General features: G+C 38.6%; 1 protein-coding gene across 7 annotated transcripts in view; it reads left to right on the top strand.

Moving 5' to 3' along the window:
• Nucleotides 1-15649, top strand: part of OSBPL8 (oxysterol binding protein like 8) — a 190175-nt gene that overhangs the window by 170756 nt on the left and 3770 nt on the right. For all 7 annotated transcript variants that reach the window (XM_079773455.1, XM_079773454.1, XM_079773457.1 and 4 more), the window contains 4 exons: nt 542-727; nt 1349-1436; nt 11350-11455; nt 13165-13267. In XM_079773455.1, the coding sequence (XP_079629581.1) occupies nt 542-727; nt 1349-1436; nt 11350-11455; nt 13165-13267 (483 nt within the window). The remainder of the gene's footprint in view (nt 1-541; nt 728-1348; nt 1437-11349; nt 11456-13164; nt 13268-15649) is intronic.

The raw sequence follows: 15649 nt of genomic DNA, 5'->3' as shown, positions 1-15649 counted from the left end.
GGGGGACCAGGCCTGCAGGGGAGGGCAGTTAGAGGTGACCAGGCCTGCAAGGGAGGGCAGTTGGGGGTGACCAGGCCTTCAGGGGAGGGTAGTTAGGGGTGACCAGGCTGGCAGGGGAGTGGTTAGGGGTGATCAGGCTGGCAGGCAGAAGCGGTTAGGGGCAATCAAGAAGGCAGGGAGCCAGCAGTCCTGGATTGTGAGAGGGATGTCCCAGATTGGAGAGGGTGCAAACTGGGCTGAGGGGCACACAACCCCCTCCCCCCGTGCACGAATTTCGTGCACCGGGCCTCTAGTAAAAATATATTTTTAAAAAAGAGTCCATGTTAATAAATTCCTCTTGCCAAGAAAAAAAATTAGTCTCTACTGCTGCTCTACTCAAGGACCACTTTTTATATCTGCACTCATTTCTAAGCATCTCAGTATAAGCTTTGTCAAAGACAAAAACACACACGGGTATCATTTTCTTTCAAGGGGATTTAAACCTGTTCAATGTAGATTTGATTTTCTGTTGCTTTGTATACTATTTTTGTACATGTATTAGACTTTGGCAGCGAGTAACTCGAGCCATAAATGCAAAAGACCAAACAGATGCTACTCAAGAGAAGTACATTTTAGAGGAAGCTCAAAGACAATCTGCCAGAGATCGGAAAACAAAAAATGAAGAGTGGACTTGCAAGTTATTTGAACTTGAGCCACTTACAGGAGAATGGCATTACAAGTTTGCAGAGTAAGTAATTATCAGCATAATTTATTGCCTTTATTTCTAGAATTTTTATTGTTAGTTTTTGATTAAGCCATATATATATGCATATATATGTAAATTAATGTGAGATTTAAACTTATTCCATCTTACCTAATAAAAGAGAAACATGCAAATTAACCATCACTCCACTATGCCCACAGCCAATCAGAGTGAGTATGCAAATTAACCCAACAAAGATGGAGGTTAATTTGCATATGCAGGCGCAGAGCGGCTGGGAGGGGTGTGATGCCTGCTATGAGGGGAAGCTGGATGGAGGGAACTACTGGAGCCATGCTCTGCACAGAAGCGAGGACTTGCCGGCTCCCACGGACTTGCCGGCTCCTGGGCAGCTGGTAGTGAAGCCAGGGGAAGAAAGGCCTATTTTTGCACAAATATCGTGCAACAGGCCTCTAGTTTATTATAAATTTGAATCCATGATAATTGTTAGTCTATAAAATAAGCTGAGGATCAGAAAATTAGATATGACATATCTTAATTTTACTGCTAGGTTTATAATTAGTAAAGAAAATCTAATCTAAACTTTGAAAATGTTGTCAAGTGTTTTGTTTAGTCATTAAACAAATCGTGTTTTTATTGCTTATGTAGTACTCGACCATGGGACCCACTTAATGATATGATACAGTTCGAAAAAGATGGTGTTATCCAGACCAAAGTGAAACATCGCACTCCAATGGTATGTAATTAAAAAAGTATCTAGATCTGCTAGGCATAAAAATGTTTTAAATCCTTACTAGGATCTTTGACCACCAACATTTAAAATTAGTTTCAGAATTTAAAATTTTTGGTTGGCAAAATGGCAGAGTAGGCAGTTCCAAGCTCTTATCCCCATAAAGAAAAGTAAGCAGAAACTGTCAGAACAATTTCCCAGAACTCTGAAAAGAGTAAGAGGTTTGCAGTAATTAAATGAACACTAAATCAAGAAAGAGGTGACTTTAAAAATTTAGGATAACTTTATGGCATTTATACTTGCCCTGACCCCAATCCGTTCCTGATGCAATGGCAGTGAAGGGTTCCCACATTCCCAGTATAAGCTCTGGTTACAGAAGGAGCAGAACAAACCTTACTCACAAATTGTTTTATACATCTGTTATAACCTGTCTGGCACTACCTGAAGGATTTATACAGGGCCCATGTCTCTGTTTGATATAACTCAGAGCTCAGGTAGATAGGCTGCAGGCAATGAGTGGAAGTACAATAAGCCAAACTAATAAACTTCAGACATCTAGAGCAAAAGATTATTATTGAAACATACACTAGATCATGAAAGGCTAGGGAAAGATTCTTTGGCAAACTAGAGCATTAAAAAGCCCCGTGTGTCCAGGGAAATTTAGAAAGCCATGCACATGTCCAAGGCATGATGTTTATGCTCAGAATAGACCTGCAAAAACCCTAAGCTTTTGCCTCAGGCTCAGGTATTAGCATTGCAAGCCCAGGTATTAGCATTGGAGTGCCCCTGCAGAATCATTCTGCTAAGATTAGGAGAATATTTTTTTGTTTTTGTCATTTTTTTCTTTTGTTTAGCTATTAATGTTCAAGGAAATCTCTGTCAGCTTAACACAGCTAAGGAGCAGAGATTTCAATGACCATGCACAACAGTACAGTGGATTTTTTCAAAATTAGTTTGGAAAATTCACTGAACAAATTCAATAATCAGAAAATAGCAAACCCTGGGGAAGATGGAGAATCTCATATCCAGATTTACCACATTTTAATATGTAGATGTCCAGTTTTCAAAAAAGAATTACAAGGCATGCCCAACTGATGTGGCTCAGTGGTTGAGTGTCAACCCATGAACTAAGAGGTCACAGTTCAATTCCTAGTTAGGGCATATGCCCAGGTTGCAGGCTCAATCCCCAGTAGGGGACATGCAGAAGGCAGGCCATCAGTAACTCACTATTAATGTTTCTATCTCTCTCTCTCTCTTCCTTCTTCTCTCTGAAATCAAAATAAATATATATTTTTTTAAAAATTTTTTTAAGAATTACAAGGCATACAAAGAAACAGGAAAGTATGACTCATTAAAAGGAACAAAACAAATTGACAAAAAACATTCGTGGTGAAGTCCGGGCATCAAACTTACTAGACAAAGACTTTAAAACAACTATCTTCAATATCCTCAAAGAGTTCAAGAAAATAAGAGATAAAAAAACTAAAGGAATTCAAGAAAAAAATCTATTAAAAAATAAATATCAATAAAAATAAATTGTACAAAGGAACCAAACAAATTCTAAAGCTTAAAAATACAAAAATGAAAAATTAACTGGAGATATTTAATCAGTTAACTGCCACACATCCAAAACAGAAACCATCTCCACATGCCACAGTAGACACTTATGGCATACAAAGGGCTAACAGAAAAATCAGCGACTGTAGAAATAGGACAATGAAATTATCTAGTCTGAGGCAAAGAAAAGAATGAAAGGTGAACAGAGCCTAAGGGACCTATGGAACACCATCAAGTGATCATCATATGAATTGAGTAAGTCACTGAAATAAAAGAGGAAGAGAAAGAAGGAGAGAAATATTTGAAGAAAGAAGTCCTTCAAATTCCCAGATTTAAACAAAGATATGAATCTACAAATCTGAGAGGTGCAACAAATTCCAAGTAGGATAAACACAAAGAGACCCATACCAAAACATAAGCAGACTGTCAAAAACGAAAGAGAATTTTGAAAGCATCGAGAGAGAAGCAACTTGTCACATATAAAGGATCCTCAATAGGAATAACAGCCAATTTCTCATCAGAAACCATGGAGGCCAGAAGGCATGAGATGACATATTTAAAATGTTGGAAGAAAAACTTCTCAACCAAGGATTCTGTATCTGGCAACACTGTCCTCCAAAGTGGGGAGAATGTGAGATATTTCCAGATAGATAAAAGCTGAGAGAGTTCGCTGCCACTTGACCTGTCATACAGGAACTGCTAAAGGTAACCCTTCAGATTGAAATGATCAAAGCCATCCTCCTATATAATAAAAGCATAGTATGCAAATTGTCCCCTCGATGGAGCGTTTGTCCTAGAGTTTGACCAGGGGTTGGGGCCGGCCATGGGAAGGGAGGGAGGCCACGGCCGGCAGCCGCTAGGGACCCTAACAGTGCACACATTTCACGCACTGGGCCTCTAGTATGATAAATAAAGATTTTCAATAAAGATAAACATGGGCAAATATAAAAGCCAATGTTATTGTAGTTTTAATTTATAACCCTACTTTTTATTTCCTACAGTATTTAAAAGATAATGAATAATAATTACAAATATGTTATTCATTGGGCATACAGAGTCTAAAGATATAATTTGTGATACCATAAAGGGATGGAAAATGAGCTATGTAGGAGCATAGTTTTTGTGTTCTGTTGAAATTCAGTTGTTATCAATTTAGGCTAAATTGTTATAAATTTAGATGTAAATGTCATTTCTTCAGTGACCATAAAGAAAACATCTAAAACATATAGGAAAGGAAATATGAAGGGAATCAGAACAATTCACTACAAAACAAAATCACCTAAACACAAAAGAAGGTAGTAATGGAAACAATGAGGAACAAAAAAAGGTATAAGACATACAGAAAACAGTAAAATGGCAGGAATCTTTATTAATCAGTTTCATTAAATATAAATGGATTAAATTATACAGTCAAAAAGCAGACTGGAAGAATGGATTAAGATAAATATCCAACTACATAAAAGAACAATCCCATTTACTGCTGCACTAAAAAAATTAAGATGCCTAGGAATAAACTTAACTAAGGAGGTAAAAGACCTGTACTCAGAAAACTACAGGACATTGAAAAAAGAGATAGAGGAAGACAAACAAATGGAAGAATATACCATGTTCATGGATTGGTAGAATCATCATTAAAATGTCCATACTACCCAAAGCAATTTATAGATTCAATGCAATCCCCATTAAAATGCCAACGGCATATTTCACAGACCTAGAGCAAACTCTCCAAAAATTCATCTGGAATAAAAAAAAGACCCCAAATAGCCAAAGCAATGAAGAACAAAGTTGGAGGGATCACAATACCAGATATCAAGCTATATTAAAAAGCCACTGTTCTCAAATCTGCCTGGTACTGGCACAGGAACAGACATATAGACCAATGGGACAGAATAGAGAACCCAGAAATCGACCCAAGCCATTATGCTCAATTAATATTTGACGAAGGAGGCAAGAACATACAATGGAGTCAAGACAGTCTCTTCACTAAATGGTGCTGGGAATATTGGTCAGATACATGCAAAAAAAATGAAACTAGACCACCAACTTACACCATACACAAAAATAAACTCAAAATGGTTAAAGGATTAAACATAAGACAGGAAACCATAAAAATCTTAGAAGACTCCATAGGCAGTAAAATATCAAATATATGTTGTAGCAATATCTTTACCTATACAGCTCCTAGCGCAATGGAGACTAAGGAGAAAATAAACAAAAGGGACTACATCAAAGTAAAAGGCTTCTGCACAGCAAAAGAAACTATCAAAAAGCAACAAGAAAGCCCACTGCATGGGAGAACATATTTGCCAATGCTATCTCAGAAGTGTGTAATCTTCAAAATTTACAGGGAACTCCTACAACTTAACAAATAGAAGATAAACAGTCCAATAAAAAAAATGGGCAAAGGACTTAGACACTTTTCGAAAGAGGACATACAGAAGGCTGAGAGACATATGAAAACATGCTCAAAGTCACTAATCATCCAAGAGATGCAAATCAAAACAACAATGAGGTACCATCTCACACCTGTCAGAATGGCTATCATCAGCAATCAACAAATGACAAGTGCTGGCGAGGATGTGGAGAAAAAGGAACCTTCTTGCATTGCTGGTGGGAATGCAAACTGGTGCAGCCACTGTGGAAAACAGTATGGAGATTCCTCAAAAAATTAAAAATGGAACTCCCATTCGACCCAGTAATCCCACTTTTGGGAGCATATCCCAAGAAACCAGAAACTCCAATCAGAAAGGACATATGCACCCCTATGTGCATAGTAACACAATTTACAGTAGCTACGATTTGGAAACAGCCTAAGTGCCCATCAGCAGATGAGTGGATTAGAAAACTGTGGTACATCTACACAATGGAATACTATGCCGCTATAAAAAAGAAGGAACTTTTACCATTTGCAACAGCATAGATGAACCTGGATAGCATTATGCTAAGCAAAATAAGCCAGTTGGAGAAAGATAAATATCACATGATCTCACTCATATGTGGGATATAATGAACAACATATACTGATGAACGAAAATAGGTCCAGAGACAAAGAAACACTGAACAGACTGTCCAACCTCAAAGAGAAGGCTTGACCCACTCAAATCAACTAGGCCTACCAGACATATGTAGAATAGTTTACCCAATAACAGCAGGATATACATTCTTGTCAAGTGCACATGAAACATTCTCCAGGACAGACCATAAGTTAAGGCATATAACATGTCTCAGTAAATTTTCATACAAAGTATTTTTTTTTTTTGCCACAATGAATGAAGCTAGAAATCAGTAACAGAAGGAATACTGGGAAATTTACAATATGTGGAAATTAACACATCTTAACCATTGACAAATGAGAAATCACAAGTGAAATTTAAAAGCACTTGAATGAAAATAAAAACACAACATCCCAAAACGTGTAAGATAAAACAAAGGCAGTGCTCAAAGGGAATATATAGCTGTTAATACCTACATTCAAAAAGATCTCAATAACTTAATGTAATAATGGAAAACTAGAAAAAGGAGAGAAAGCTAAAACTAAAGCTAGCAGAAGGAAATATAGAACAGAGAAAAAAACGAGAATAGAACAAGAGAGAATCAGTGAAGTTAAAAGTTGTTTTTTTGAAAAGGTCAACAAAATTGACAAACCTTTAGCTAGACCAGTGGTCGGCAAACTGTGGCTCGTGAGCTACATGTGGCTCTTTGGCCCCTTGAGTATGGCTCTTCCACAAAATACCACATGTGGGCTCGCACGTACAGTGTGATTGAAACTTCGTAGCCCATGCGCAGAAGTCGGTTTTCGGCTTTCAAAAGAAATTTCAATCATTGTACTGTTGATATTTGGCTCTGTTGACTAATGAGTTTGCTGACCACTGAGCTAGACTAAGAAAAAAAAGAACAAAGACACTAATAACTAAAATCAGAAATGAAAATTGGGTCATTACTATTGACCTTACAAAATAAAAAGGATTATAAGAGAATAATATGAGCAATTTTATACCAACAAATTAAGTAACCGAAATGAAATGGACAAATTTCTAAAACCACATAAATTACATAAACTGGCTCAAAAAGAATTAGAAATTTTCATTGGACCTGTAACAAGTTAAGTGATTGAATCAGTAATCAAAAACCTGCATACAAAGAAAAGTCCAGGACCAGAAGCTTCATTGGTGAATTCTACAAACATTAAAAGAACAACTAACACCAATCCTTCTCAAACTTACAGAATAACAGAAGAGGTGGGAAACTTTCAATAATTCCAGCATTACCCTAATACCAAGGCCACATAAAGATACTATAAAAAAATAAAATTATCACAAAATGTAGATGCAAAATTCTCCACAAAGTACTGTCAAGCTAAATCCAACAGCATATTTAAAAGATTATATACATTGACTAAGTGGGATTTATCCAAGGAATGTGAAGATGGTTTAACATAAGAAAATTAATCATTAATAGAATAGCAAACAGCACATGAAATCATGCTCAACATTATTAGTCACTAGAGGCCCGATGCACAAAATTCGTGCAAGGGGCTTGTCCCTTGGAGCCCCGGCTTCATCTGGAAGGTCATCTGGCTGTCCGGTCTAATTAGTGTATTACGCTTTTATTATTATAGATAAGGGAAATGCAATGAGGTCAGGTACTACAACTCACTAAAGTGATAATAATTTTTTAAAATGAAAAATAGGTATTGGTGAGGACGTGGAGAAATTGGAACTCTTATATATTGCTGGCAGGAATATAAAATAGTGCCACCCCTATGAAAAAAACAATTTGATGGTTCTTCAAAAAGCTAACTATAGAATTGCCATATGACCCAGAAAACCACTACAAAAAATTTGAAAACAGGAACTCAGATACTTGTACATCCATGTTCATTGCAGCATCATTCACTGTTGCCAAAAGGTAGAAGCAATTCAAGTATGCATCAACAGGTGGATTAAAAAAATGTGGTATATGTTTATAATCTATACTAATAATAGCCTAGGTGACGTCACGCCCTCACAAGATGGCTGCGCTCACAGTGGAGGCAGGGCCCAGCGGCCACTCTGCGCAATGAGGCCTGGGGGTCCCACAGCTCTGCGCGGTGCAGAGGAGGCCGGTCCCAGTGTCCCCGCTGCCTTGTGCGGAGGAGGCGGGTCCTGGCGGAAGAGGCAGGTCACGGCAGGGGAGGGCGGTTGTGGGCGATCGGGCCGGCAGGGGAGGGAGTTAGGGACGACCAGGCCGGCAGGGGAGGGAGTTAGGGACGACCAGGCCAGCAGGGGTGAGCAATTAGGGGCGACCAGGCAGGCAGGCAGGCAGGTGAGCAGTTAGGAGCCAGCGGTCCCGGATTGCGAGAGGGATGTCCGACTGCCGGTTTAGGCCCGATCCTACAGGTATATCTATACTAATAAAAGGGCAATATGCTAATTAGAGCGGACATCTTCCGGACGTCATTCCAGACAAAACCACGGCGGTGGGGGCTGAGGCAGAGGTGGTTAGGGGCGACCAGGCTGGCAGGGTAGAGCAGTTAGGGGCAACCAGGCTGGCAGGGGAGGGCAGTTAGGGGTGACCAGGCCAGCAGGGGAGGGCAGTTAGGGGCGACCAGGCCAGCAGGGGAGGGCAGTTAGGGGCAACCAGGCCAGCAGGGGAGAGCAGTTAAGGGTGACCAGGCAGGCAGAGTGGTTAGCGGCAATCAGGCAGGCAGGCAGGTGAACGGTTAGGAGCCAGCTGTCCCGGATTGTGAGAGGGGTGTCCAACTGCCGGTTTAGGCCCGATTCCTGCGGGATCAAGCCTAATCCGGCAGTCAGACATCCCCCGAGGGGTCCCAGAATGGAGAGGGTGCAGGCCGGGCTGAGGGACCCCCCCCTCCCATGCACGAATTTCGTGCACCGGGTCTCTAGTATACATAGAATAAACTTGCTTAATTAGACCTGCTTTCTGATTTAGCTAAACTTTTTCCAGCCCAGTGAAGCACCCCAACTTCTCTTTCAGGTAATTGTCAGCAACACAGCAGTAAATATCAACACGAAGCAGATTGTTATTGTAAATTATGCAGGGAGAACAAAGGGTAAAATATTTAACTGCAGCAGTGTTTGACTATATTCTGTGCAGTGAGAAAACCTGAAGTCATTTTCAAGGTCCACCATTTCTTCTCTTCAGTCAGGTCAAGTTTCTAAGCTTTCTAAATCTCCATTTTCCAGCTAATGAAAAGAAAATAGGATTCCACCGAGTCTTCTGTCTACCTACTCCAGGACTTCTGTGAGGGTCAAATGAGATGAGGAATGGAAAAACGCTTCACAGACATTTGCTTAAAGTGTAAAATGTTTCCACCTGGCTATAAAGCAAATCGTGTTCCTGGGCTGAAGAAACTCCAAGGAGGCTAGTTGCTAGGGAGGGGAGGCCAGACTTCGCTACATGACGTCATTACCCGGCTCCCACAGCCACTGTTTCCAGATTGGGCTGGGCTGTGGGCTGCATTTTGCACCATGGGGTCTTGTCAGCGTCAGCTGCGATTTGGTGGGGTATCTCTCCCAGGTGGTGGTGGTACCTGTGTCCCACTTGGGGGAAGCCAAGTATTGCTTTGTGGGCGCCAGGTCTGTGGAGTCGTTTATTGATAAATGGCCTGTTCCTTAGGAGAGGAAGTCAGGTGTTGTTATGTACGTCATTACCTGGCACCCACAGCCACCATTTCCAGGCTGGGCTAGGCTGTGGGCCGCATTTGCACCATGGGATCTCGGCAGCATCGGCTGCAATTTGGTGGGCTGTTGCTCCAGGGTGGTGGCAGGGCCTGTGTCTCACTTGGGGGAAGCCCAGTGTTGCTTTGTGGGCACCAGGTCCGCATTGCCGTTTCTCTGTAAATGGACAGTGTGCATCACAGCAGCTTCTGCATTGAGCGTCTGCCCCCTGTGGTCAGTGCACGTCATAGCAACCAGTCAGGTGGACACTTAGCATATTAGCATTTTATATATATAGACTAGAGGCCCAATGCAAGAAATTCTTGCAAGTGTAGGCCTTCCTTCCCCCAGCTGCTGGCACTGGTTTCCCTCTAGCACCCGGGACCCAGGCTTCCCTCCAGCCCCAGCTTCGTCCAGAAGGTCGTCTGGAAGAATGTCCGGTCTAATTAGCATATTACGCTTTTATTATTGTAGATAGCTTTTCACCAGTCTTCATTAAGCTCCAATTTGAACATACTTTAAGAATGTGGATTTGGAATCTAAATGTTACAAAATTTTAAGTCTCCATGACTTGAAGTAGGAGGACACAGTGTAGGTTGAATACACATTATTTATTTTCTATAATAAAATCATAAAAATTTATTTTTTATTTTTAACACATGAATAACATTTTATAAAGTTATTTCAAAGAATAGGTTATTGGAAATTGTTTCTATTTAGAGCAGTAAATAGGTAAGAACAGAGTTAAAGGCATATGACCACTGATTTTGTTTTTGTAAGCATATAAATTACCTTGCTCTTCTGATTCTAGTTTCTTCTCTTGCAAGCTTCTTAATATAATAGAGTCTAAAGTTTATTTTTCTAAGGGAAATTTAGCTCTAGTTGATGGTTTGATATGCTTTTGTGCATGCACTCAGATGTTTTTAGTAAATTTACATCATGTTCTGCAAAGTGATATTTATTATAAGATACTTTCTACATTAATCAGATACTATTAAAAGTAAATAATTTTATTGGAAACACATCATCATCAAGTGGAAATGTTTATAACTTTGGGAACAAGATAAGTATGATTAAAAAGAACACTATTATTTAACATTCAACTAGAGGTACTAACTGGTACAGTTAGAAAAGTGGTGGATCTATATTTATATTTGTGTTTGTATTAAAATGTCTCTTGAAGGTTGTACAAATAGCAGTGACTATCTATTTGCGGGGGAGGAGAGGAGACTAAATGTATAGGGATCAGGAGTGGGAGAGGAACTCTTAATTGTATATCTTTTATGTTTTTTTATATTTGTGCCAAATTAATATTTCCTTTGAAAATTAAATAAAATAGCCCTGGCCAGGTAGCTCAGTTAGTTGGACCATTGTCCTACACCAAAAAGTTGTGGGTTCAATCCCCAGTAAGGGTGCGTACAGGGAGCAGGCAACCGATTGATGTTTTTCTCTCTCTCTCTTTCTCTCTCTCTCCTCCCTTCCTCTCTAAAATCAATAAACATATCCTTGCATGAGGATTAAAAAAGTAAATAAAGTAATTTTATTATATAAGCATATTATATCTTATTTGTTAAGTTTTAATTAGACTATATCACCTTTGTTTATGTCTAAGTATTGTGCCATTGAACAGATAGTTTCAACAGTTGTGCATTGGTCTTTAAAATTCAGTGCAAATTCACATAATAGCATGTTTATATTTTCAGGTTAGTGTCCCAAAAATGAAACATAAGCCAACCAGACAACAGAAGAAAGTGGCAAAAGGCTATTCATCTCCAGAACCTGATATCCAGGACTCATCTGGAAGTGAAGGTAAAAATATTTATTGCAGATTATTCACTATAGGAATCTAATTTTTTTAAAGGATATCATCTGTGTTTGAAAGATGAAGAATTTTTATATTAATTTAAGAAGATGTAAAAGTTTTGGTGGGGGCAGGAATGGTGTGCCAAAAAATATTTTTTAATCCCTATTTTAGATTATAGATAAATTTTAAGACCAGGCCACAGGTAAAGGCATGGGGTATGGAAAAAGGGGGAAGCATGCAAATCAAGAACCACACTGTAGTGTTGCTCTTATGCCTGGTTAAGCTTCTGAAAAATTGTTGATGGCGTCCTAGATTCAATTCAGGAAGCATTTTTGAGCTTTGAGCTTAGTTCCATGCTTTAAAAAGTTTTTCATTCTCTGAATAAACTGTTGTAATTATAGAAGTAAAAATATAGCTATACTAAAATTATGGGCTAAATTAACTAGTGTGCCTTGTTCAAATCAGATGTGTAAACTGTGTGGAACTACACAGAGATATAATCAAGAAAGGATTAAAGTAATGTCTGAAACACTATGAGAACAGGTTTTTTTAAAGGCATACTCTTCAAGCTCACACTAAACTGGGGAGCTCATTTTTATAGAGGCAACACTTGAGGTGAATAAATGATAAATGCCAGGAAAGTAGTAGAAGAAAAATAGTTAAGAGTTGAAAGGTAGCTGAATTCAGTTTGGGGAAATGTTCTTAGAGGAACTCTGATGAGTTTATAATTAATTAAATCTAAGCTTGAGAAATGCAGGTAGGGAACAAGCTACTGGAGTAAGGAGGAATAGACTGAATAAAGGTTTAAAGGCAGGAGTTGCATGGTACCCATGTGCTAGAGGGAGTGTTTGATATACTGTTGTTCCCATTTTAGAGAAAAGGAAACTAAGATACAGGTTAATCTGCCCAAGGACATATATCATCCCATAAGACAATATATATGTTATATAAGCAGATATTTTGGCTCCTTAATTTACTCTCTTCTCTTATCCCTCCACTCTAGTACCTATAATGTATCAGCTGTCATTTATTGAGTACTTAATGTGTGCCAAACTAGATATTAAACACACCTTACTACTATGAAATTTGGGTGTTAATTATACCTATTTTACAAATGAGAAAGCTGAAACCTGGAAAGAGGTTAAGATCTGAACAAAAATGGAAAGGAAGGAATAGATACATTAGGGGAATTAGAAAAAAAAACAAAAAACACCAGTACAGTTTGCTGGTTGATAATAAAAGTCTATAGAAGTATCAAAACCAATTGAAAAAGTTTAAAGTTTGGGTGACTAGGGGAATAAAGATAACATTAACAACTAATATAAAATTGAAAAGGGGACTCAAAAAGCTGACTTCCTCAGATGTAGGCAAATGGGCAAGAGATAGAAGAGCATAATACCTTCCCAAGTTAATATATGTATTTATTGAGCTATTTTTGTCTATTTTTAATTAGTTAAAAAATAAAACTGATACCATCCAAAACTTAACTATTTTGTGGTTACTTTAAATATATCTGTAGTGTTCTAGTTTTGGAATGATATGATTAAAACTTCAAAAATGCAGAGTATTTGTATTATTAATGTTAATCTCTAAACCATAAAAATGGTGCCTGGGAAAATTTTTATTACATGAAAATCATTAAGCTAAAATATAGATCGTTTATAATTAAATATGTTCACTATTTTCACCATGTTTATTCTAAATATTCTTTTAGCTCAACCAGTAAAACCAAGTACAAGAAGAAAGAAAGGGATAGACTTGGGAGACATTCAAAATTCCATTGAATCCATAAAACAAGCACAGGAAGAAATTAAAAGGTAATTTATGCTGACTATTCATTTGAGTCCAGAGGAGTAGTTAAGAATCCTGTTACAATATAAATTTCTTCCCTCATAAGGTTATTGTGGAATGCCACTAATGTTTAAAGTATAAGTATTAAGGTACTATGTGGTCTTAGAAGTGGAAGCCCATTATATATTTATGAATTAACAATTATACTGTATAACACAAAATTATACATTAATGTGAAATTACTAGTTCAGCTACTGTGTATACAGATATTAGGGGGGAAATGAAATGCTTACAAGTGGCTTATAATAAATTTGAGTTTTAAAAAAAAAGAATCCTGTTACATAGGAAATCATATGCCAACTTTACATTTTTAATATCATTACTAAACTAAACTAGAGCCTTGGCTTCTGTCACCTGATGACTGAAATGCATGAAAATCTTTCAGCACTAAAATATTGGGGGAAATGTTGAGATTGCTTTTTTCTCATCTCTGAGGGTAAAATTGGAATCTCTTGATCTTATTGCTGTAGCATACTAAGAATGCAGCTGACCTGGATGTGGAAGTGGGAGGTTTCTGAGAAAGGCCATTAACAAAGGCTTCTGCAGTCTCCTTTGTTCATGGCTGATATTTAATTGCAATGCACCAGTTGAAATATTGAAATACTTTCACACGTGGGTAAAGAGCCACTACCCTGAGACTTTCATGTGCCCACCTGGCAGTCCCAGACCTTTTCCCCGCACACCTCCCCAGATCCAGCAACTAAAGGTCATTAACACCTATACAGGTTCCTTGGAGGGAAAAGGACGCTACATTGCTCCTTGCTAAGGCTAGCATGAGTTCAGATCGATTGTCTCCCGTTGCTGTATCAGATGTTAAATTTTTTTAATACTGGCCAACCTGCTTTTGTATATTCAGTACTTAGCACTAGATGTTCTGGAAGATTTTTTCAAAGATATCTTCTCTTTTCATCGTGATCTTATAACTCATATTTAGTTGCTATTTTCATCCACAGCCTCATCTCCTGCCATTCCCCTACACCAAGCATGTTAAACTCAAAGGCTAACACGGGCCAGATAAACAAAGTTTAAGTTTATGTGGGCCGCAAAAAAACAAAAGCTTCAATTTTTATCGAAGTGTAGGTTTATTTTGATAGAGACATGCTGAATACAAGGGCTGAAACAAATGAGTAATTGTTAGCATAAAATAATAGAACATTTTAATAAAAATTGATATTTTTTCTTGAGCATTAACTTACCAGACACTGAATAACTGCACAAATTAATAAGCGTAACACAAATAAACCTATTTTTCTTGTTCTCCAAAAGTGAAATATTTCCTGTTGCGCACACCGAACAAGTCAGTCCAAGACTAATGATGTGGCCATCGGCTGCAAAAATATTCGCTGCTAGTATTAGTGGAGAGAAATGGTGCACCTGCGTGTAAGGCGTGTAAGGGAAATGACTGCAACGCAATCATAGTGATCAGTCATTAGTGAACGTTGTAGTTCATTTTTAATAATTATGTATAACAGGATATTGTAAAAATTAAGTTACGAAGTTTTTATTAAAACGTTTCTTACATACCGTTACATTGGCTGGGCCACAAAAATGTTCCTTGTGGGCCACATGCAGCCTGGGGGACGCGAGTTTGACATGCTTGCCCTACACCTATCCCCTGCTTAAGTCCTATGAAACTCCTCACATCTTCAGAATATACTCTTCTCAAGCCGAAACCGGTTTGGCTCAGTGGATAGAGCGTCGGCCTGCGGACTCAAAGGTCCCGGGTTCGATTCCGGTCAAGGGCATGTACCTTGGTTGCGGGCACATCCCCAGTAGGGGGTGTGCAAGAGGCAGCTGATCGATGTATCTCTCTCATCGATGTTTCTAACTCTCTATCCCTCTCTCTTCCTCTCTGTAAAAAAATCAATAAAATATATAGAATATACTCTTCTCTCGCATCTTTGGATCTTTGCCCACACTCAACTCACTTCTTAGATGGCCCTTCCTCCCACCCTGCCCATCAAAAAATCCCTGTTTATCCTTCAGAATAGAACTTTTTGTAACATGTCTCATCACTTACCTTCCCCTGTAGAGTTATTAAGCCCTCCACTCAGCTTGTTTAGCTCTCTGTACATATTCCTTTTGAGCACTTACTACACTACGGGTATTTTTGTGTGTGTCTGTTCACCCCTGTTGGACCATGAGCTCCTCTAGAGCAGGGAGCCTGTCTTCTGCATCTTGGCATCACTGACCCTAACATAACGTGCTCACATTTTCTAATTTGATTATATTTATAAATTGAGTCTACTTGTTTGTTTTGCCTCCTTTTCTTTCTCTGTAGTAGTAAGACACTTTAATAGAAGAAGTCAGAAAAAGAAAAGGTCTTCACTAATCAGCTCTTTTTAGCC

This window comes from Cnephaeus nilssonii, assembly GCF_951640355.1.
Source record: "Cnephaeus nilssonii genome assembly, chromosome: 6".
NCBI lineage: Eukaryota > Metazoa > Chordata > Mammalia > Chiroptera > Vespertilionidae > Cnephaeus > Cnephaeus nilssonii.
This window is presented reverse-complemented; position numbering and strand designations above follow the sequence as displayed.